Source organism: Acomys russatus, chromosome 6, assembly GCF_903995435.1.
Source record: "Acomys russatus chromosome 6, mAcoRus1.1, whole genome shotgun sequence".
NCBI lineage: Eukaryota > Metazoa > Chordata > Mammalia > Rodentia > Muridae > Acomys > Acomys russatus.
The window spans coordinates 68,876,501-68,901,703 of NC_067142.1; the positions used below are offsets into that span (position 1 = coordinate 68,876,501).

Genomic DNA, 25,203 nt, shown 5'->3' on the forward strand with positions numbered 1-25,203 from the left:
TGAATTTCCGAACTTCCTGCTCAGCTCACATCCCAATGGAGAAGGCCCAAAAGGCTCACTAGCTCAGCTGAAAGTCCATGTAGAAAAGGCCAACCCCCCCCAAAAAAAACCAAAAAAAAAAAAAAAAAAAAAAAAAAAAAAGGCCAAAGGCTTGCTAGTTTAAAGGCCCCAAAAAGCCGAAGGCCAAGGAGCTGAGGAGCTCAAGAGCTGGAGAGATAAGATTCCAAGCTAAAGAAGTGCCAAAGACCAAAGACCCCTTCTACTTCTCCAAGCTGTCTTAAATATTCCTTAACTCAAAGTCTCTTGCTACTCTTTAATTTCTGTCAGCTGGTTTCTTGCTCTGCCTCTTGACCTATGGTTAACTTTATTAAATCCTGTGTACAGATAGCTCTTGGATGAAAGATGTATGTAAGTTTCACTGAACCATACCTTACTCACCTGTTTACAATAAGCAGAAAGTTCTTGGATTAAAGGTGTGTTAGGGCTCAACCACAAGAAACAGGGATTTACAGTTCAATGTCAGGGATCACAATGGGATCAAAGACATGTTTTTACAGCTCAAATTCTCAGGGACCACAATGGGATCAAAGACATGTTTTTACAATTCACATTCTCATGGGTCACTTAGAGATCAAACATCCTGGGACACTGGTCATATACACTGGGGAACAAACATTCCCTGAGGTTTAAATAGTTTCTGTGTTGTCTAGACTGCTTCTAACCCTGTAGCATGATTCAGCAGAGGGAATGCCTCTCCTGTGAATGTGTCATTGGATCTGTAAGGTACTGATGATTGAGAAAGTCTGTGGAAATGAATGCAACTCTTTACTCAAATAAACATTGGTCTCTTTGCATAAAAGAGAAATGACACATGGAGCCTAAAGATTCCTTTGCTGTAGTGTCATGATTTCTAGAACTGATAGTGGGTTCATTTCTGCAACATCTGTCAAAATTCAGTTCAAAATGCTTGCCTCATAGTTCTGGTGACCTTAGTTCATTGTTGTTGAATGTAAATCTGATGGTGACTGTAATACCATATCCTTTCTGAGGTCATTGGGTGAATATTGATGCACATGCCCAGCTTGTGTCCATAAGGGTTTATGTATGTATTTCTCCAAGTGATGGGCAATGGTTGATCTGGGGATCTTGGCGAGTCCCCTCTAGGAATGATTCTGGTCAAGGAACCCCAGTTTCAAGGTTTAATTTGTTCATATGGTACGCTGTCTCCAGTCACTTTCTATTTCAGGGCATTTCCTTCTTGTGGAGATTATGAAAATCTACCCTATGGCTGGGATGAGGATCTGTGAGATAATCTGAGATTTTTGACTACCTGACATTACAGTTTTTCCCTTCTTCCTTCTCTTTGGTAGAGGTTTGGTAGCAGGGGACAGCCAGCAATGAACGTGATAACTTGATACAATCAAGTCTATGTTTCAGTCCATTTCCTGGCATCCCTAAAATACGTGCTGTTAATATTCCATTTCTAGAATAGTGATTGACATAGGAAATTTGCTCAAATTTCAGCTATGATATATTGTACTGAAATGTAAAAAAAAAAAATGATCCCATCATATTTACTGATCTAAATTCACTATGACTCAATTTAGTTGTCAAGAACACAGTACTATAATCTTAAGACAGCTTTAAACAATCTGGCTTTTCCATCATAATTTAGAAGTCTCTCCTTTTTTTATCTTCTAAAGATTCTCCATGAGCATTTTTATTTTCTCTGCTGTCTAATATGTCTACCTACCAGTAAGCCATCTTCAACCACAGTGCTGTGCTGAAAGTCAGCTTTAACAAGACATGCTGAATGGTATGTCTACACCATTCCAGTGTTTGAGAAGAAAAGTGCACATATTGCAAATTGTGTGTGTGTGTGTGTACATGTGTGCTTACACACACACACACACACACACACACACACACACACACACACACACGATAGTGTCCCTAGACACAACTGCAAGAATACAGCTTTAAAGTAGAAATGTTGTGGCAGTTTATGAAGCACCAGGTGGCTTGGAAAGTAACTGCCTAGAGCTGGGCAGGTAATCTAAGTTTGGAAGATAGCTCAGTTCTGTTGGTTGATCATTGACCTGGGCTTCTGGCTGCACATCAGGAAATTTCAGCCATGGGTTGAAAAAAAAAAAGTGTTCCTCTTCTCTTCATTTCCCACTAAGTAAGTATAAGCAGTGATCACAGCCTTTCTTCAAGTGCTTAATTACTAAACATACTCATCAGGTGAATAGTTTTTTGTCTCCATCCTGGATGCTGACTATAGACTTTCTCTTCCAATGACCACAAGGGGAGAGATGCTGACTTGATTTACAGAAATACTTCAGTTAGTTATTGGAAGCTCATGAGGATTTGTGGTTGTTTATTTTGGGAAGCTAATGTTGCTCTATGGGCTTGGCCTGGAACAGTGAAGTACAGATAAGACATGGCAAAGGAGGCCAAATAGACAAGTGTGTGGGGGTATGCTTTGTATTCATATGTAGAATATATTCATTCTTTGACATAGATAAATAAAAATAGTCCATGAAATATCAAATCAAAACAATTCCTTTACAAATGATATAATTTAGAGGACACAAAATGTTGAAGTCATATCCCTGTATTCCAATATTCTTTCTGGAGAAGAAATGAATGAATGGCCATGAAGGAAAAAACAGAAATAAATAATTGGACACAGATCTGAAAGACTTGGAGTTTAGATACACAGATGAGCTCATGAGAGATCTTAGTTTACATTGAGGTAGCACGAAAAGAAATCCATCCAGGAGAAAGCCTCCTGACCTTCGGCACTTGGATAATCAGAACATGGATGCATGGATACAAAAAATAATCAGTGGCAGAAATTTAGAGATTACTGATGTGACCTTGTCCTAGCTTCTCAGATCCAGAGAGAAATAGAATCTTAGATACTGGGGAATCACTTATTCTAACCCCCCCCCCCAGGCACGAGCAGCTTGAACTTCATATACTTCATACATATGTTCTGTACCTGGCTGAGTCCAGAATACAGATGCAGCAAATGTGAATTAAGAAACTCAGTATTCTATAAACTCTCAAGAGGTGTATCTCAAGTGGGTTTTTCTGTCTTAATTATGCTTCCTTGAAGAATATATTCTACGAGAGTTAATCCTTGATGATTCATGAAGTTCCGGTAACTCATAACATTTTCCATTTTTATAAACATATTTGTTTACTTATGATAATTGTGCTTTCTGCAGTCAATGCAAGTGCTGATAGATATATGTAAGTTGGTCCATACTCCTAGGAAGAACCTTACAGGTTATATTGAGGAGTACCTAAGAATTGTGCTATAGTCCAGTTACTGATACACAGACACACTGTAGGGGCACAGTGGAGGAATGGGTCTCTAATGATGAGGTCTGAAGGCTGAGCCCCGAAACAGGCCCTGCACCAGCAACAGGAGTTTCCCGCGGAGCATTTCTCCATACAGCACGTGCATTTATGTGATCCCATGGGAAAGGCTGTTCCCAAAGGACCTGTGTCTTATGTCTCTGAAGTGTAGAAATGGAAAAAAGAAAAATCAAAAGACATTGAAAACATATTTCTTATATAAATCTGAATTTAACAGAAGATAAAGGATGGAAGACAGGGATAGAAAGAGAGGACGAGAGGGAAAACAGACGAAGGAGAAAAAGAGAAAATGCACTATAGTATTTTCTCTGTATTTGCAGCCAACACATTCCTTAGGGAAAAAAAAATCAGAGATGTACTTCTATTTTGTTTTGTTTTGGGGACGGGGTTTTTCTGTGTATCCATGGCTTTTCTGGAACTCACTCTGTAGATTAGGCTGATCTAGAACTCAAGAGATCCTCCTGCCTCTGCCTTCCGAGTGCTAGGAATAAAGGCATGCGTCACTATCACCCAGCTGAGATGTAGTTCTTATGAATACTTAAGGGTTCTTTTTTCAGATATTCTTCCTTATGGAATTAGTCATTTTAGAGCGTGGGTAACATAGAAGCCATCTCCTCACTGACTGCCTTGTGTTCACAACTATTGGTGTCTCTCTTCTTTACCTCTTTCCTTAGGCTTGCAGGTCACCTAACTCTATAGCAGGGGGAGGAGGAAGGTGGTGGCAAATATCCACAGTGTTAGAAGTTCTGAAATGTCAATAAAAATTGCAATACAAAAAGGACTTCTAAATACGGACTGTTCCTTAATTTTGAAAAGAGCCAACGATGACAATGGAATTTTTGTTATCACTCCTGTTTGGGAAATGAAATCTTGAGATCCATGGAGGTTCAGGAAGACAAACTCAGAAGGCTCTGCATTTGTATCATTCATGTCTCTTCCTGTGTGGGTTACTCTTTCTAAATGCTGGCTGTTTAAAGAGGCAGAAACCTATTTCCATTCACTCAGTGAGAAAGACCTGTCATCACATGAAATAAAGTAAATTGGAAAATAATCCTGAACTGTCTATTTCCAAATATGAGAGTTCTCATTACTATGGCTTGTTAGACTGTTTTCCAAGTTATATAGCAAAACATGATACAAATTCAATAACTAAATTTTGCTTCTTTATAATAGACATTTCACCGGAGTTTGGAACTCACATATAGCAGTCATTTACCTTTACCACTTTGAAGATGTTTTTCCATTCATTTTTATTTTCCATCAACAGTTTCAAACATTCAGATATTGACTGTATTTTCCTATATCCAATACTGGTAAGAGTATCTTTCTGTTGCTGCATAGCAAACTCATTACCTTAGCATACAGCACCCAGCATACAGTTTTGACCTCAGTTTCCTTACTCAGGTTTCTGGGCATGCACACCATCTTTGGTCTTCTGCTCAAGATCTCAGAAATCTTCAGAGTATTTACAGGGGTGTAGCCATTGTTGCAGAGTTGTATGCAATTCTGAACTCTGTTGAAAGAGCGTAGGTCCTTGTGATTAGACTGAAGTTGTTTTTCTTTTTGTTTGTTAGGTGTGAGTGTTCTGTTTCTAGAAATTACTCAGGTTTTCTTTTGTGGTTTTTTTTTTTTTTTTTTTTTTTTGCATGTAGTCCTCTAATGGGTATTGTTAAAATAAAACAACCCACTTCTTCAGAGTCACTAAAGAAGTATCTCTTGCTGCAGTCTGGTTACATGGATCTTAAACTTTCTAAATTTATTGTGGCTTTAGATGTACACGTCATTGTGTACATGTATAGAATCTCCGTGTAATGCATTTTAAAATGGTGTGACATCCTGTCATCTCTGCTGTATTACATTAGGAAGGTGAAAGTCCAGTTCTGTCCACAGTAAATGGTAATGTTTTATACATAGATAGGACTCATTGTAGACCATCTTTGTAGGATTTGCAACAATTATAGTCATCTTAAAGTTGTATCTTATCAAGCCTATAAAGTAACTGTTATTGGTCTCTTCCTACTGTGTGCTTTGCCTTCTACTTGATTTTTAGCTCTTTAGTCCTTTCTTCTGGTGTATACATATAGTTCTATAGCATTCTGAACACTCGATCTGGAGTTTAATATTTTTTCATATAAGGCCAAAAGATATATAAGTTAAGGTTTTGGAATATAATCGATGTTGTGTTAAATTTTGCAAAGGTAACACAACCATGGTTATAGACAATATAGAAATCAAAGCATGTGGTAGAACCAACTTAATGGTGTGGCTAATAAAATTGAAATATCACACACTTTTGCTTCACACAATATCTTTTATTTATTTTTAATTGATTATAATTCTAAACTCTTCTATATATTTCAGTCTGTACAAAACCACTTTGTGGTCACATCATGTGGCAGGCGATAGTTGCTTAGCCCCGCTCTATATGAATAAATTATAAAGACAAAAGAAATTCTAGATTACATTATCTTCTTGTCTTGGGATTTCTGGTAGGTGGTGATAGGGACAAGATCCTAATTAACTAACTAGGGACTAAGTGAATTTCAATCTAGCTTTACTCTTTTTGAGGGTTAACTTATTTCCACTCACTGTTATGTACAAGTGCATATGGAGACTGCAGACGCTCTGCTCAGTTTTTAGGTTCTTTTGGTTGAAGACTATAAACAACAACAAATAGCAGTTCCTGAAAGAGGCCACAGAGATTTGAATGTCAGATGAATACATTAACTTAAATCTTTTCTTTGTAAATGGTTGACTCCTAAAGAATGTAATAATAGCTGCATCTCTTAGTCAAGAGAGCATTGTCTTAGAGATGTGGTAGAATTGATTATATAAAAAATGATGCTGGCTTCTCCCCCTGTCCTCCCAGATCCAGTCTTTAGCCTCATCTCCTGTTGTGCAGCAGAACAGCATTGGCATCCTTCCCTGCCCCTCGGTTCTCATCCTCTGTGGAGCCCACAGATCCCCTCTCATAACTTCCCTCTCCTTACTCCTTGCTTTGGCTCAGCCCCCAACCCCAGTAGGCAGCCCCTGCAGATATGAAGGCCACTCCTGCTAAAGACGCAGGTAGGATGATAGTGGATCAACATGCCTCCTTTTGCTCCTCCAGATCCAATGCCTCTGGTCTCATTCCCAGCTCTGTAGTAGAAAAGTTGCTGCAGTCTTCCTTTTCACTCTGACCCCATCCCCAGTAGATCACAAATATTTTTCTCCTCCAACTTCCCTCCTAGAACTCAAATCACTATCCCAGCTTCCAACACCAGAAACCTTGGAACACACCAACTGAGCAGAGGAGGGAAACATGTTCACAGAAAATTTTCTAACAGGCAGCACACAGCCATACTACTCACCTAAAGTTCAGGGAGGAAGCAGAAACCAGGGAACAAAACATTCATCCAATAAGGACAAAATCAAATATCATCACACAGACTTACATTCATTCCAATCCCAAATGTGTAGATGTCTGTAATATGCAAGCAATAACAGCCAGGACATGATATCTCCAATGGATCCCAGCAACCTGATCATAGAAAACACAGCTGTAGAAAAAAAAAAAAGCCCTAAAATAGTCTATATGAAGATGGTAGAGGCCTTTAATGAGGAACCAAATAAATAATTTTTAGAAATCTGGGAAAATACAAAGAAAAAATGTGAGGAAATGAATAAAACTGCTCAAGACCTGGAAGTAGAATCAATGATGAAAATTCAAACAGAGGCAATGTTGGAAGTAAAAAATTTGGGAGTTAGAACAGGAACTACAGAGTCAAGCTTCACCAATAAAACACAAGAGATAGAAGAAAAAACTCAGGCATTAAAGATAGGATATAAGAAATGGATACATTAGTCAAAGAAAATGGTAAACTTAAATTTCTCATGACAAAACCATCTAGAAAATATGGAGCACTATGAAAAGACCAAATCTAATAATGATAGGATTAGCAGAAGAAGAAAGCCAATTCAAAGGATTAGATGATATATTTCTTATCAATGTCATGAAAGAAAAATTTTCTAACATAAAGAAGAAAATGGCTATAAAGGTACAAGAAACATACAGTGCACAAAATAGATTGGACCAGAAAAGAAAGTTCCCTTGGCATATAATAATAAAAACACTAAACACACAGAGCAAAGAAAGAATATGAAGAGCAGCAAGGGAAAATGACCAAGTAATATATAAAGGCAGAGCTATTAGATTTACACTTGACTTCTCAACAGAAACTCTAAAAGCCAGAAGGTCCTGAACCAATGTAATGCAGACTCTAAAAGACCACCGATGTCTTCATGGACTGCTATATTCTGCAAAACTTGTAGTCATCTTATATGGAGAAAATGAGATACTCCTGAATAAGACCAAATTTAAGTAATATTTACCTACAAATTCTGCCTTACAGAGGATTCTAGAAGGAAAACTCCAACCTAAGGAGGTTAACTGCAACAGTGAAAGCACAAAGAATAAATAATCCTAGACCAGCAAAATCAAAAGGAGGAAAACACACACATATGCACACACACAGCAACCACCACCACCACCAAACCAGGAATTGATAATCATAGGACAACACTTGCTCTACCATGTTCATTGCTAATCTGTTCAATTAGCCAGAAATTGGAAACAAACTAGATATGCTTCAACTGATGAATGGATAAAGAAAATGTGGTACCTTTACACAATAAAGTATTGATCGGCCATTAAAATATGGAATCATAAAATTCACAGGTGAATTGATGGAACTAAAGAAATCATCTTGAGTGAGGTAACCTAGACTCAGAAAGAAAAATATGGCATGTATTCACTTACATGTAGATATTAGCTATATAATCAGTGATAACCACACCACAATCTGTAGACCCAGAGAGGTTAGGTACAGAGGAAGGTACTAGGTAAAGCACGTAGATCTCCCTTGGAAGGGAAAATAGAATAGATTTTATGGATGGATTTTGGGCAAAGGGAACTGGAAGAGGAGAATCAGGTGGAAAGGTAGAGACAAGATGGGTTGAGAGAGGGAATGTGGGGAAAAACAGCTACACTTCACAAATGGTATGGCAGCTTAGTGCAGTGGAAACTTCCTAAAACTTATGAAGGCAATCCTAATGAAGTCTCAAATGGAAGAGATGGACACCCAACTGGCTATTTCTTGTCACCAAATGAAGCTTCCAGTACTGGGGCTGTGTTATATCCAACTAAGATATTGACTAAGTGGTCCCATGGAAATCCTCAAATAATCCAAGTGGTTACTAAGAAAATAGTTGCTCCCAACAATCTAACATGAAGACCCCACTAAGGAAGAAAACATCCACACAACTCATTGCACGTGGAGAGGGTCAGCTGCCTCCTACACACTTTAGGGTCTTTGGTACAGGAAGGTACTCTGCAGTCTATCAAAAGAGAACCATATACACCAACCTAGCCAAAATCTATGATGTACAATGTTGTCCTGCCTGCAACATGTGCTAGGGCAATGGTGGCATAAGGCTTGTGAGAACTACCCACCAATGTTTTGTTTGACTCAAAGGCCCACTCCATGATAGGGAACCCATATCTGACATTGCTTAGGTGACCAAGAACCAAGGACTAGGTATACCAGAGAATTAGGTAAAACCAAATAATACTGGCCTCCAAAAAATAGTGACAAATGGCTCCTAATGATATTCTGCTACACTCACATTGGTGCCTTATTCATCTACCATCAGAGAAGCGTCCTCCTTCAGCAGATGGCAATAGAGATATAAAGACCCACAATCTGACACTGAAAAGAGAGAGCGAGACCTCCAGGCACTCAGCCTTATGGAGGATATCTCCCTGAAATATCCCCTCTCACAACTCCGAGAACCCCAGGGAAAAGGAAGCAGAAGGAGTATATGAGACAGAGTGGATGGGGGACACCATGAGAATAAGGCTTTCTAAGTCAATTGAGCAAACCTCAGATGAACTCGGAGAGGCTGAATCAGCAAGCAGAGGCATATAGGGGTGTGTCCCAGATCTTCTGCATATATATTGTACCTTTCAGCTTAGCATTTGTATGTGACCCTAAATGTGTGAATCGGTGGGCTTCTGGGTCTCTGATTCTTCTTCTTTCAGTTGGTTTACTTTGTCCAACTTTGATGTGAGGATTTTTTTTTGTTTTATCTTATTATATTTTATTTTGTAATATTTTATTGTTATATCTTAAAAGCCTATTCCTTTCTAATGAGAGACAGAAAGGGAATATATCCACATGGGAGGGAAGGTGAGGAGGAACTGGGAGGAGCAGAGGGAGGAAATACTGTAATCAGGATATATTTTAACAATAAGGAAAAAAGTAAAGAGCGACTAGGCAATTATTTACATTTTGTTAATCTAGTCGAGGTGTGGAATTAAGCTGCCCACTGTGGGCTTACCTTGCCACATCAGAGAAGAGCAATGAGGAAGGGCCAGGTGACCATCATGTCGATCTATAAAGCATTTCTAGACTGTTTCTTCTTCAAGAAAATGAGGCCTTTCCTAATGTGCATGTCTAAGCAACAATTCTGAAAACTCGGTCATTCTTTCACGTGTTAGAAAGACCCACCTGCCCTGAAATGTACTTATATAGTGGTTGGGAATCAGTGAGATGACACTTTCTGGAATGAGACAATGGACAGAGAATGCTTTTTTTTTTCATAGCTTTTATTTAATATGTTATTCAACAACCACATATGTAAAAGTACACTGTCTTCACTACAGTCCCCAGCTCTTCCATTCTCCCTCCCATCCTCATCACCCTCCTGGTCCCTATAGTTCCCTTCCTCACACTGTGTCTCTTGTTGTGCTGTTTTGAGGAACCACTGGTTAGAGGTCCTGTGTATTAACAGTCATTTCCTTACTGCCTTTCTTTTGTTAGCAAGAGAAGGAATCTCTGTCAACCCAGTGGATGTATTGGCTCTCTATCTTACGAAGAAGAGGGATAACCTTGCCCTACATGTCAGATGGAGATGTTGCTATCAGACTGGATGAACCTCCAGTAAAGGAGGTTCGACTACATTTTCATACAGACTTGTGCACTGTTGGAGAACTATATTTTAATATGGGGTTTCCTATTCTGGAGCGGTGAGCTTATGTCAGAAGCTTTTGCCATGACAGTTCCAAAAGACAAGGAAATCATGCTTGAATTTCCAAAGAAACATACCCTTGGGAGAATGCTTGTCTTCAGTAATCTAATGCTCCTCCTCTTTTTTTTTTTTTTCAAATTGTTATTGTTATTCCACATTGTTCTCAGGGACTTTATTTGCCCTGAGGAAAGATCAGAAGAATCCATCAGGGAGGTCAATTGCCTTTCAAAAGGACTTTTAAGAACTCATAACTGAAACATTTGTATTGAAAACTGAGTTTTTAAGTTTAGCAAACTTTTCATAAGAAAGCCCCTTGTAGTTTGGAGAGAATGATTTTTGAATATCAAATGTCTAAATACAAAAATATTCTGTGTGTGAAACATAATGTGAACTATGGAGCTGAGAATTCAGAGTTTTCTGTTTAAATAAAATGAAGACACACAGCCCATAAAGAAAAAAAGCACTGTACTCAGTGGGATACTGGAGAGGGCAAACTCTTGCCCCTGTCCCCAGCTAAACCTTGATGGTTTCATCAAGGACCGAGAGGAGTCAGTAGAATGGGAGGTGGTGGTACGAATGTTCTTCACTTCCCGGAGAAGTCTCTCAGAAAGGCTTGAGTCCTGGATGGGTAGGAATAGCTAAGTGAGGAGACAGGTGTTAGGTGGATGGTTTGCAGCTGCCAAATTGACTCTGGTTCATACATTCCCAGGAGCACAAATGCAGCTGAACAGGCTAAGATTATCATTAAGAGGATGATGGAAGGATAGTGGATCTACATAGGCCCCTGCCTGGCCACAAACAAGGAATGAAGTGCAGATGTCATACTGATAAAAGAACATGCAAACACCAAAGTCCTCTCAATGTGTGACACAAGGTTGAGCATGTGTCTTGCATACTCTTGGAATCTGATAAGTGCAGAGAGAAATGAGCATGGACCAGGCTCCTTTTCCTCTAAGATAAGGAAATTTGACCATAACTGGATTCACTACAAGGATATTGTGTCAGAAAGCAGGATGAAAGGACAAAGGATAACCTCAAATTTTATTGGTTTAATTATAGTGTGGATTATTTATCATTAGTTGACTGTGTTTACATGAAATACAGTTAGGTAGTTTTTCCTCCATTAGAGTCTTAAGAACTTTGTGTGACAAAGGAGACTGAAGGGTGGAAATTTCTTAGATTTTCTTACCTGAATACATAGTATATCAAATGCACAATTGCTTTGCATATTTTATTGAATATTTCTGTATTTTGACAAAGCTTTAAAAAAAAGGAAAATGGGTATTCATGTATTCTTGTGGATATTGAAGTTGATTTCCCAGTAAAATACATTTATTTGCTCAATAATTGTACCCACTAATTACTACGTTTATTTCATCACTTATTTTTTTCTCACAAATTAAATCTAAAATTTACCTCATTGTTCACTTTTTTTTAATTTTTGGAGGTAAGGAAGAGTAAATAGTCTATTATTTCATTTCTAACTTGATTAAATACATTTTATGGATGTTTTCATGTCAGAATTTTTTACTATTTCCATTGTTCTGTTTTTTCAGCAGAAGTAAAATCATCTAATTTATGTCAGAAAGGTGTTGTCTCACACTTCCACTAAATTCTCTTTCCTTGACTTGGTGTCTTGCCTTACAAGGGAAAGAAGGAGGCTCAGTCACAAGGACTTTTTCCAAAATTTTTCTCTTCTCCCTCCTCAACATGTGACTTTCCACATACTCACCCATACTCACCCATCAGGAAGTTCTCACTAAGATTTCTTCCTAACCTTTTTTTTTCTCTTCATCAATTTCACAGAATTCTCAGCAATCTTCTCCCTCAACAACCCTACTTCCTTTTTCAGGGTTTAAAAATGGTCTTTTCTAAGAAAGAAGCTTTTATTATTAGCACAAGAAGCCCTTCTCGTCCATCTGGCTCATCATTAGGATTAAGCAATGAATTAGACCAAGTCCATTGCATTCAGATGGAATGGCTAGGCTTCCATGCTATCCTATGTTGATTAGGGCGTATTTCCATTTAATGTCCATCTTCAGTCTTTCCTTGGATCCCTTTCACTTTGAGGTCTGCCTATTTCAGATAGGGAATGTCTGCTTCCTTTGGAGTTCCATGTGTGTCTGCTTGCTGATAGTTTGTTTGGCAAGTTTTAGTTCATCCCAAATTCATTTCTTAAAAGATCTCTTGAGTTTGGCATTGCTTACCTTATTACAACACAAGGAAGTTAGATTTCTGTGCATAGCCTTCCTGCTAACCACTTGCCCAAGCATCTAATTTATATTAAAAGAATATTGCATTGAGAAATGTTTTATGTGTGGATTATAATCCAGCAAGAAATAGATTGGTTCCTTTAAATTTAAGTTTGCAAGTGACCTATGTTTTTTATTATGTTAACAAAGGTTGAGAATATGAATTCAGTTTTTAGAGGTTAGCTCTCAGCTTCCCTTCTTCCCTGGCTCTGGCCCTGGCTGTCATCTATGAGACTTCAAATTACACGAAACTCTGGCTTTATACTTTTACCTATCAGGTTCTATACAAAAAATATGAAATGATTTGGAGAGAAATTAGCACCTATGATAGTGATTTCCTACCCAACACTTTCCTCAGAGCATCCTGGACTTCTTTGTTTCTCAGACTATACACAACAGGGTTCAGTAGGGGTGTTATTACAGTGTAAGTCACAGAGACCAGCTGGTCCTGGTCCCTGGCGTTCTCTGACTTGGGCTTGAAGTAGGCAATGGAGGCACAGCCATAGTGAATCACAACCACAGTGAGGTGGGAGGCACAGGTGGCAAAGGTTTTTTTCCGCCCTTCAGCTGAGGCAATCTTAAGGATGGTGGAGATAATGAGGACATAGGAGACAAAGAGGAAAGTGGCAGGGGCTGTGATGGCCAGGAGGCTGAGCACTAAGGTCAAGATGTCATTGAAGACAGGCACTGCACAGGCCAGATCCAACATAGGTCGGACATCACAGAAGAAATGTTCAATCAGTGATTTGCAGAAGGGCAGCCTGAATATGGCCACGGCCTGAACCAGCGAGAGGAAGAACCCTGTGGCACAGACTGAAGATGCCAGAATGACACACACCCTCCAATTCATGATGATGCTATAGCGAAGTGGGTTGCAGATGGCCACATAACGATCATAACCCATGACTGCTAACAGGAGACAGTTGGTGATTGCAAAGCCAAGGAAAAAAAACAGCTGTGTCCCACAGCCTTCCAGGGAGATGGACTGGCTCAGACCCACAAGGCTACCAAGCATGCGTGGGATGATGACCAGAGAATAGAAAGTCTCTGAGGTAGAGAGAACACTTAAGAAGAAATACATGGGGGTGTGAAGGCGGTGGTCAATACGGATAATGCTCACAATGATGACATTGCCAGCCAGAGTCAGGATGTATAGGGCAAAGAAAACAATGAAGAGTGTGACCTGGTGCTCTTGGAAATTGGAGAAACCTTGGAAAACAAACTGTTTTACCTCTGTGTAGTTGGCTCTCTTCATTGAGGAGCTCAGGCCTGAAAGATAAAAAGGTCAGTGTTATGTCTTCATCTCAGAGATAACCCTGGCCCTGAGCACACTGCAGAGTAAAGATTTCACAAAGTAGTGCCTCAGTTCAAAACGTCATAGATTGAGCTGTAAAGAAGTTCAATTCATAAAATCCTTGTCTCCCATGAATGGCCCACTAAGTTCAATAACTAACACTTACATTTATATATAACAACCGGGCGAGTGGCGAGTGGTTGTAATTCCAGCACTATGGAGATAGAGACAGGCAGATGCCTGGGCTCTCAGGGCAGTCAGCCTAGACTCAATGAATTTCAATTCAATGAGAAACTGTGACTTAATTTTTTTAATACATCATAGTTGAGGACATCTAAACAATAATAGATGACATTGACATATGGCTTCCACACCTGCACACACATGCACATAGGCCTATATAAACAAGTGCACCTGCATGAACAAGAGCATACACACAAATTAAACTAAAAACAAAAGAAAATGTCAACTCATTCCTTGAGAAATCATAGACCGTGTCCTTAGACTAGAAAAAAGATAGAATTTAATTACCCTTACCTGTGAATCTGCTTAAAGCGTTCTTTCCAAGTATATTTTGATGCACTGCATAGTGATTGTCTATAGCATATGAAATTAGTTTTCTAATTTTCTTAAATTAGATTATTGCTTAAAAGATAATCAATATCTTAGAGTAAAACATAATTAAGTGAGAAATTCTTTTTAAAAAGACAGCTTAAAAAAATGCAATGTTTGGCATTCTAGTCCATGGTCACAGGAGCTCATGATGCTAATTGAGAACTATTTAGAACCAAATAGTAATAAAATAATGATATACCAAAGACATGTGTGCTATTCATATAGTATTATTAGAGGCAAATGTATACTTTAAGATGTTTATTTTTTTTAAAGACTAACAGAAGGTCCATTTCATCAAGTTATAAAAAACAAGAAAAATGGAAAATAGGAATAAAATAAAATGAATTTGATGGTAATAGCATAAAGGAACAATTGATAAAGCACATAAAGGTAAATATTTATAAGTTAAATGTAGAATTGTAGGGAAATTGCCATGACAAGTATAAACTTGAATAAACTTCCTTATTAAACAATAAAAGAACATAACTAGAGAAGTTTCAGAAAAAAGAGGAAAGGTAGCCTCACAATTTTATTTCAAAATATTTTTTAACAAAATAAAATGGTTACACTCCTATGAAAAAGTTAATTATGAATATTGAATCAAATAACTTACACCCAACACCATTGGTGAGCCAAAGACTTATGGCTAGACAAGTTATAATTCCTAGGCGAGAACCTACAATAATCATTCTTCTAAATATACATATTAAACTGATTCAGAATAACTTATCATTATAATCAAAGATTAATTAGTATCTCAGTGCTCACCAGAGAACCTTCTATTCACAGTAGATGGTGATTCCCAGATATCTACATCTGGCCAAGGATCAAAATAAGCTCATAGACTGCTCATCTGTATCACCTCTCCTCCCAAAGGCCAGGGATCACTGCAGCAGAGGGGCAAAGAGTCTCTAAGAGCCAGATGTGGTCAATAAATACAAGGAAACAGTGTCATCCAGGCACAAAAGGACAGCTGCACACAAGCAGTCAGAGCAATTGCTACAGGCACAATCCCTGTGCAAGTTCAGAGCAAATCTCAACGCAGAGAAGGGCGGTGGGTATGAAGTCCCACTCCAGGCATGGATCTGTCGGAATTTGACAGCTTCTGGGAAGAAGAGTTAGTTTCTTTAAGACTTAATGTTGTCCCTGGTAGGTTTATCCTGCTTAAGTGGAAGTTCCTACATTAAGACTACAGGAGTAAGACAAATTGGACTTTATGGGTTAAAAAACAAAACAAACATGGGTGGGTAGGGAAGGGAGGGTGTACCCTTGAGAAGTTGGAGAGGAGTGAAAATGAACAAAACATATTGTATGAACTTCTCCAGGAACCAATAAACAACAAATAAACAAAAGCTCTGAAAAGCCAGGTTTTTTTTTATCAGAATTGATTCTAAAAGTGACACAGCCTAAAGTCAACTAATGGGAGAAACCTCAGCTGTGGAATTGGTTAGACCAGGTTGGTCTGTGGTCATGTCTTTGGTGGGATGTCTTAATTATTCATTGAGATAGGAAGGTCCAGCCCACAGAGGATAACACCAATTCTCAGGTAGGAAAACCACAAGCAATCAAAATCCAGAGGTGTAGAGCCCTGCCCCAGTGGATACATTTACAAGACACTCTTGTACCCAGTGTTCAGGGAACATCGCAGAAGAGGGGCAGAGAACCAGGGAGTTTGCTGTGAGATTTTGCCCCTTAGTAATGTCAGAAGCTACATCCATAAAGTGTCACAAACATGGCTGCCCAAACATGATCTGAATAAGGACAATACCAATGGACATGCCAAATGGATGGGAGTGGGCCACAGGCTTCAACCAAACACAAAACTACAATAAATGAAGCAATGCTGAGAGAGACAGATAGTCTTGTCCAGAGATGAGCACATGACTTGGTGTCTAATGGTCAGCCCTAAAAACATATATAAAAGTAACATTTTGTATACTGAGCAATATATTAAATATACAGGAATAGTTAATGAGGAAAAAAACCTTGAATTTGAGAGAGAACCAAACAGGGTACATGACAAGGTTTGGGGGCAGAAAGAAGAGATAAAGTATTGTTATATTATAATCTCAAATATAAAAGAAATAACTCCAATCTAAGAAAAAAGACACAAGGAACTTAAAACATCAATATGAATAAAGTTTCAATATTACATTATCATCGAAAACACTTTTAAGCCGATCTCCCTTGGTAATATAGATGTTAAATTTTTGCATGCAGTATTCCAAATTAAAAGCATCAGTATATAAAATGGCTGAGTGTCAAAAGTTTGTTTCAGAATAAAAATAGTTTAAAATTAAGATTTTGATTATGTTTACAAAAATATGTTTAAAGAGCGAAAATTCACTTGGTTATTTGATTTGCAACTAACACAGTTTTAAACTTTTTTTTCAGTATTTGCACTTGAGAAAAACCTATAGAGAGCTGAGAATAAAATATCCCCTTTCGTTGATAAACACAGGCAACAATCCTACCAGCAGCATCACATTTGGTGCAAGGTATTGAGTAGTTTTCTTCATGATTAAGAACAAGATAAATCCCTACAAGAAGACCATCAAGGCTGGTGGATATGGACCCAGGGGCACCTGCTTAAACTACTGTACCAACCAAGGGTAAAGTATGCAGCAAACCTAGACCCCCTCTTCAGATCTAGCCAATGGGCAGCATATTCTCCACAGTTGTGTGCAGAGCGGGGACTGCCTCTGACATGAATTCTGGTGCTCCCTGTTTGACCATGTCCCCCTGATGGGGAGGCCTGGTACCACTCAGAGGAAGGGGAAGCAGGCTATCTGGATGAGACATGATAATCTGTGATTATATGGTGGGGGAAGTGGTCCCTTTTGTCAAAGGTCTAGGGGAGGAGAATAGAGTGAAGGAGCAAGGGAGGGGGGAAGGGGAAGATACAAGTGAGGGGATAACAATTGGGATGTAATCTGAAAAAATTATTTAAATAAAAAAATAGAAAAAACAGATATTATATTGAATATTCTATCCAGTCCAGTAAGGTAAGAAAAAGAAAATGAAGGTTGAGAAGGAAGAAATAAAAAAAGAGTGAGGGGATTACAATCAGAATGTAATGTGTATAAAGTATAATAATAAAATAAAATAAAATGGACTTTTTAGTTTTGGTTCTTTTCCCTCAGATTACATTCATAGAAAATTCAAAAGATAGTACAGACAAGTTATCAAAATTAAGAGAGCTGAGCAAGTTTTTTGGGACAAAAGTTGTTATGTTAAGGTTCCCTCCATTTCTGTATTCAGCAAACTGATACCAAATTAAATACAGAAAATGCATCATTTATCATCATTTCAAGAAATATCAAGTAGTCATGAATAAAGACCGTTATGGAGAAATTTTCAAAACCTTAATGAAGCATCCTAAAGAAGCTTAAAATAAGTGGTTATATTCATGAATTCTCAGATAATACTGTCAGTTTTACCTAGTCCCAAGTAACACTATGGAGTCAATACAAGTCACTCAAATCTCTTTTTTTCCTTTTTTTATTATTAATTTATTCAAATTACATCTCAGTTGTTAGCCCATCCCTTGTATCCTCCCATTCCTCCCCCCTCCCTCTCCCCCCCCCATTCCCCTCCCCTATGTCTGTGACTGAGGGGGACCTCCTCCCCCTGTATATGCTCATAGGGTATTTAGTCTCTTCTTGCTGACCTATTATCCTTCCTCTGAGTGCCATCAGGCATCCCCATCCAATGGACATGGTCAAATATGGGGCACCAGAGTTTGTGTGAAAGTCAGATCTCCTTCTCCACTTAACGGTGGAGAATGTCCTGTCCATCGGCTAGTCTGGGTAGGGGTTCGAAGTTTACTGCCTATATTTTCCTTGGCTGGTGCCATAGTTTGAGGAGGACCCCAGGGCCCAGACCCGCCTGTAGTTTTCCAGGACCCTCTGGATCCTTCTATTTCCTCATTCTCCCAGGCTTCTCACACCTAAAGTCTCAATAGGATGTCCTCCCCTCTGACCCACACTTTCCTGGTAGGTAAAGTTTTTATGGGGGCATACCCCTTGGACTAGTGTCTCGATATAAGTGAGTATATACTATTTAACTCTTTTTGCTTCTGGGTGAACTCACTCATTATGATAATTTCTAGTTCAATCCATTTGTCCACAAATTTTGGAAATTCCTTGTTTTTAATAGCTGAGTAGTATTCCATAGTGTAAATGTACCACAGTTTTTTGAAGATATTGAAAGAACAATTCTCAACTTCATATGGAGAAACAAAAAGCCCAGAATAGGAAAAACAATCCTATATAATAAAAGATCCTCTGGAAGAATCTCCATACCTGATCTCAAGCTGTACTATAGAGCAACAGTAATTAAAACAGCATGGTACTGGCACAGCAATAGGCTAATGGATCAATGAAATCAAACTGAAGACCCAGAGATGAATCCACACACATTTGGTCACTTGATTTTTGACAAAGAAGCCAAATCCATTCAATGGAAAAACGACAGCATCTTCAATAAATGGTGCTGGTCTAACTGGATGTCTACATGTAGAAAAATGCAATTAGACCCCTATTTGTCACCATGCACAAAACTCAAGTCCAAGTGGATTAAAGACCTCAACCTAAAACCAGAGACATTAATCCAGTCTGGAACACATAGCACAGGAGACAACTTCCTGAACAGAACACCAACAGCCCAGGCCTTAAGGTCAACAATTAATAAATGGGACCTCATGAGGCTGAGAAGCTTCTGTAAGGCAGGAGACACTGTCAAGAGAACAAAGTGACAGCCTACAGACTGGGAAAAGATCTTCACCAACTCTTCATCTGACAAAGGTCTAATATCCAAAATATATAAAGAACTCAAGAAATTAAACACCACCAAACCAAATAACCCAATAGAGAAATGGGGCTCAGAACTAAACAGAGAATTCTCAACAGAGGAATATCAAATGGCTGAGAAACACTTAAAGAAATGCTCGACCTCCTTAGTCATCAGAGAAATGCAAATCAAAATGACACTGAGATTCCATCTTACACCCATCAGAATGGCTAAGATCAATAACTCAACTGACACCACATGCTGGCGAGGATGCGGAGAAAGAGGAACACTCCTTCATTGCTGGTGGGAATGCAAACTAGTACAACCACTTTGGAAATCTATCTGGCTCTTTCTCAGAAAAATGGGAATAGGGTTTCCTCAAGACCCAGCTATTCCACTCCTTGGAATATACCCAGAAGATGCACTACCACACAACAGGGACATATGCTCAACCATGTTCATAGCTGCCTTCTTCATAATAGCCAGAACATGGAAACAGCCTACGTGTCCCTCAGTAGAAGTCACTCAAATCTCAAGTTGATTATTTTAATTATGTGTTTGTTGGATTAACAACTAGCACTAATATTTACACACAAGAGCAAAGTCCCAGGAGCAGGCAAAGAAAAGAGAGTTTATCTTTCAAATATCAGTACTTATATTAATGTCAGAGTAATTAAGAAGGTGTAGTGCTAACACAAGGCAAAGCAATCATAGCAAGGAAAGAAAAATGTGTGCTGAAGGTTAATGAATACATATTACATCATAGGTGGGGATTAAAAACATTTCTCCTTAACACTAGTCTCCTTACTGCCTTCCATTTATATATCACTCTTATCTTATGCTCTTGACATTTTATTTATTGTTTGATTGCTCTAGTAACATGTAATTGCAATTTTTTTCTGACTTTCAAATGAGCGCTTTGATAACGGAACTCATATTCATTTAGTTCCCGATCTCCAGAACCTTTCCCAATATTTGGCTTCTTTTAAGCTTTTGACGAATACTTGTTAAATGAACCAGTGAATGGTGTAATAATTTAAGTAGTTCCAGTCTGCAGGAAGAGACTCATCTTTTCATTGGCTGTCCACAGAAGCTCTGCCTTAGGTACCCAGAACCAGGACAAGGTAATTAGGTAAAAACCCAGACTTTAGATTCAGGGCTGTGAGAGGTGGAACACAATGTCCCTACCTTTAGGGACACTGCAGGCAGATGGAGCCTGTGAAGCAGCCAAGCAAAAGAAAAGCTGATATATAGATAGACAGTAAGGAGTAATGTCTACAGCACTCATCGGTGGAGAAATTGGAAGGCTGCCTGAGAGAACAGACACAAAGGGGCAGTATAGCGAAGACTGACAAATGTCGTAAATGTTGGCTTACCACTTATCAGAAGGGACACACAAGGGGCTCTTGATTTGGTTTTCAGATCCTACTCCACATTTAGGTAAGCAGCTCCATTTCTAAAAATGATAGGAGAAATGTGTATGGAGCTTTGCCTACAAAAGAAGAACTTCATTTCTTCTTCAGTAGTACCTGCGTGATAGACATGTGAAAAAATATTGCCCCAGAAGTACGAAGAAGGTGCCCAGTATCATAGGTACAGCAGAGCTAACTGGGAAGGCTTGATATCTGACCTTTAGCTCTAAACCTCTGCTACTAAAAAAAAAAAAAAATCTCAATACCAGAAGAAAAAATTCTGCCTCAGCTGAGGGATTGACAGACGGAAATGTGATGCCATGGAGGGAATTCAGGAGAGCACCGAGAGGCAGAAGAATTTGCCTAGTTTGTTAGGTGTTAGTTTGGGTGTTCTCTGTTGAAGGTAAGACTCAAGGACTTTGTGAGGCTCACACATTTGTAAAGGAGCTATGGAACAGCTGAATGAGGAAGGCTCTGGGAAGAATGGTGCTCCCTTTTTTGTCCTGTGCTCCAATTTGTGTAGAGCCTCTGAGGCAATATATTACATTTCAGTTCACTTCACAAGACACACACACACACACACACACACACACACACACACACACACACACACACACACACACACAAGGTCTGCCAAGTATATATATATTTTTTTCTGGAAGTAGTGACTAGATTCTCAGATTATATTTCTGAAAATATACTGAACAAGTCCCCTGACCGAAGACTGATCATTGAAAAGGGAATCAAAGTAGCATACAAATGGCAAAAATTGTTGGAACTGAAAATTTGGCTCATAAACTTAAAATGGCTGCAACAGTTAGAAACAAACTACAGAAACTGACATTAGGTTAAAATATGTTCTCCTGACAGTGTATGTAATTTAAATATTCACAATTACTCTGAAAATGCACAAGTCCTTCTTATTCTGTAGATAGAGGTGTTGAGACCCAGTGGGTTCAGCCACTTGCCAGGCTCACATATGTACTGATTGGCAAGGCAGGCATGAAACAGAGACATAGCTGAGTACACACCTACAGGATAAATAGTCAAGCTAGACGTTTGGGTTAGAAGACAAGGAGACATTGGCAGTAGGAGAAATGACTAACTCTCATCATTGCTGCCTCAAAAGACACGTAGGCCCTTAGTAGTAGGTGACAGCCCTGGGATTATAATGGCAGTCTTATTTATAGTCTTTGCCTTGACTTTCAGCAGATACTTCCATTATTTAAAATGAAACTTTCTAGTATACTATATTTCACTTTAGGTCTCAACCAGCCATTCTGAAAGTTATAGAGAAAGTAGAAAATTTCAGTATCAGGAAAAAAAAAATCACCAGAGAGGGGTACATATTAGAAACCAAGAAAAGTTAAAAATCAATCCCCTCCTTTTATTTTAATTTCTGTTTCAACAAACACTTACTTCTTGGCAACTTGGTAGAGGAAATCCTAGAAATTATTTCTCAGAAGCTGGTGTGCCTGCAATTGAAAAGAGAAAGACCTGGGATGAGATACTCTAAGAAGGCAGAGGGGAAGAAGGTAAAAATCTCAGGATAAGCAAGTAAGCCTTTACAGAGTGTCAGAAGGAAGGTCACAGTGCAGTGACAAATCCCAGGCCAAAGCTTTGACTCTGTTGCTCTTGGGAAGTCTCTCTGTAGAGCAGAGACCTCTGGAAACCCTAACTCTAAGAATGCTGCCTGGGGTTTGCCCGGAAAGAGAAACAGGCCTATCAACTCTGGCACTCTGAAGACTTCCCTTGAGAATCCTTCCTGGGCACAAGGGGCACAAGCAAGCTAGTGTGAGGCCCTGTCTCAGGGGCCTTGTTAGGAATTTGGGTAATTAGTAGAACAGAACTCCTTGCCTCTGGTTAGTGACTCACAGGAACAGTCTGTATCTTAGAAACGGAAACATTTTTGTTTGCAAACCGAAGAACCAGAATAAACATGCCAAAGGAAGTAATTATCTGTTATTCTATGTCTGGGGATGCTTTTCTCATTTATTGAGTAAACAGATATTACTGGACATCCACTCATGTGCCAGGCAGTATGCTGGCTGTGGGTCCTAGCACATATCAGTACTGGTGGTTGCTCCCATAGAAATATCTAGTACTTGAGCACAGCAAGCTGTAGTTAAGCCATCACAATGTTTACCTAAATTATAAAAAGGAGGTTTATTTTTAGACATTTGCAGCCCTTGTACAAACTGGTTGGTCACCAGACGCATGCCATTAGCACAAGAGGCTCCCCCTCCTTTATCCAGCTCTCTCTCTCTCTCTCTCTCTCTCTCTCTCTCTCTCCCTCCCTCCCTCCCTCCCTCCCTCTCTCTCTCTCTCTCTCTCTCTCTCTCTCTCTCTCTCTCTCTCTAAGATTCATGGCTTGTGGAGTGGAACATGGTCTGGGTTTATCTCTTACTGTATTCTTGACTATGGGACGGTGCTATATTAAAACATGCACTGCCTATGCAAGCAGGCAAATTTCAAATTAGGAATAACACAATTGTATTAACAGAAGGAAAAATAAATACGAGAAGGAAAAAAAGTAGGGGGCAGGTTGTGCTAGTGCAGCACACTATGTCTTCCGATGTTTCTCGGAGTCATGAAGTTTAACCTGGACTACTGAAGACGCATGTCAGTCAACTAGATGAAGCCAGGGGAGGGCTTAAGGTAAAGGAAGAGAAACAGGGTGAATGACTAGATGAATTAACGGAAACTCATTCCAAGATGTGAAACACTCTAAATTGTGCAAAAAGACCATGAAGAGAAAAAAATCATGTTGGAGAAAATGAAAATAAGGATGTGCAAAGCTTTGTATGACTTTAGGTATATTTTGAGCTAGAAAAGCTACTATGAAGTGAGGATTCGATCATATACAAATTTGCAATTGAAATATTTAAAAAATGAAAGAGTGGCAGGTTAGGACATGGAAGGACAGTGAGGGGACCACTGCTGTTAATCAGTATGAATGCTTTGGGGCTGGAGCTCTGGTGGAGGATAAAGTGATAGCACAGAATTCTTGAGACTCCCAAAGCTCGTCTATTATAGTAATCTTAGCATGCATGATCCAGAGGTGTGCCTTTACCCATCAGTAACCCAGGAGCCAAATCTCAGAAAGTGATTATTTATGGAAAGTATGGTTTTTCATAGAAATCTGAAGGGGTTGCAGTCTGAGCCTCTTGTGGCAGCTTGATGACTAATTCATCATATAAGGAATCATAATAATCTCAAATCTCAGAGTAGAGATCATGAACAAAGTGGTGACCTTGTCTCTTTGAAACACATGTAAGCATGAAATACAATGGACCTAATGGGTTATAAGGTGTTAATGATAGAGCTGTTTCAACTGGATGGATTTCAGGGCTTTTTCTTGTTCTTTATCTTGCTCATAACTGATAGGATCATGGCTCACTCAGGAAATAGGTTAAAATGGTAGATATGCCAAACTCTATCTCATTGGACACATTTATAAGTGAGAAAATAAACTAGAATATTATTGGGAATCACTGACTTCATTGTAAAGTGGTTATTGCAAAAACCCTAGTGCCAAGATTCCATTCTTAATGGGACATTCAAGAGCCTTCAAGCACAACTGCTTGTTAACTATGGACAAGTGTCAATTCAGAAGCACTGGCCATTAATAATCTGAAAGTAGGATTATCTTTAAATTTTTCCTACTTTAATATATTAGATGCAGTTCTCTATAGGTAAGGATACACAGTCATTCATAACATGTTTGCGTAAGAGAAATACTTAAGAGTATAGGGCCATTCAAAGGGTTCTGGGAATATGAACTCAGTGTAAGAGAAGATTTAGATGAGAGGTCATGTTTCTCCTTTATGCTAATTCAGGTCAGAATAATTTACTTCACCAACACTAGAGGTTAAAAATCATTATCCTCGCAAAGATCCATTTGTCTTCTTTCTATTTTGTCTTTCAGTATACCACAATTAATAAAATAGCTTTAAACGTCTGTGCAAGCAAGTAACACTAATTACTATTGCTATCATTTTCATTAGCTACATATACTCTATATGTCTGCTATGTGCATGGTACCACTTGATTCGTGACTCATTGAGATCTTACTCTTTCTATGAAGTTCTGGACGTTTCTTGATGGCTATCCCACACCTATTCATTCATAATCTTCAGGAAACAGCCATTACTAGGATTTCCAGAGGTGAGCCCATATTTCAGTTCACCAGCTCTACACATTGCAAGAACTATTTCAGTCTCCTGAGTGGCTACATTGATCTCAGACTCTCTGTCTAGGTGCACACAACAATGTACTTTGCTTATGTTAACCTCTGTCTCACAAATTTAGAATCAATTTCAACACACATTTGCCAGGTTGAGGGTAGTGTGGCTTAGAACCAGCAAAGGATTTGAAGATA

At 38.8% G+C, this 25,203-nt stretch overlaps 2 protein-coding genes across 4 annotated transcripts in view; one reads left to right on the top strand and one right to left on the bottom strand.

Moving 5' to 3' along the window:
- The window catches only part of Tagln2 (transgelin 2), a 960,136-nt gene that overhangs the window by 586,036 nt on the left and 348,897 nt on the right, over positions 1-25,203 (top strand). The gene's annotated exons all lie outside the window — the stretch shown is intronic.
- LOC127190722 (olfactory receptor 10J1-like) lies at positions 13,033-13,965 on the bottom strand. Its single transcript, XM_051147901.1, has one exon. The coding sequence runs from the start codon at positions 13,963-13,965 to the stop codon at positions 13,033-13,035; it is 933 nt and encodes a 310-aa protein (XP_051003858.1).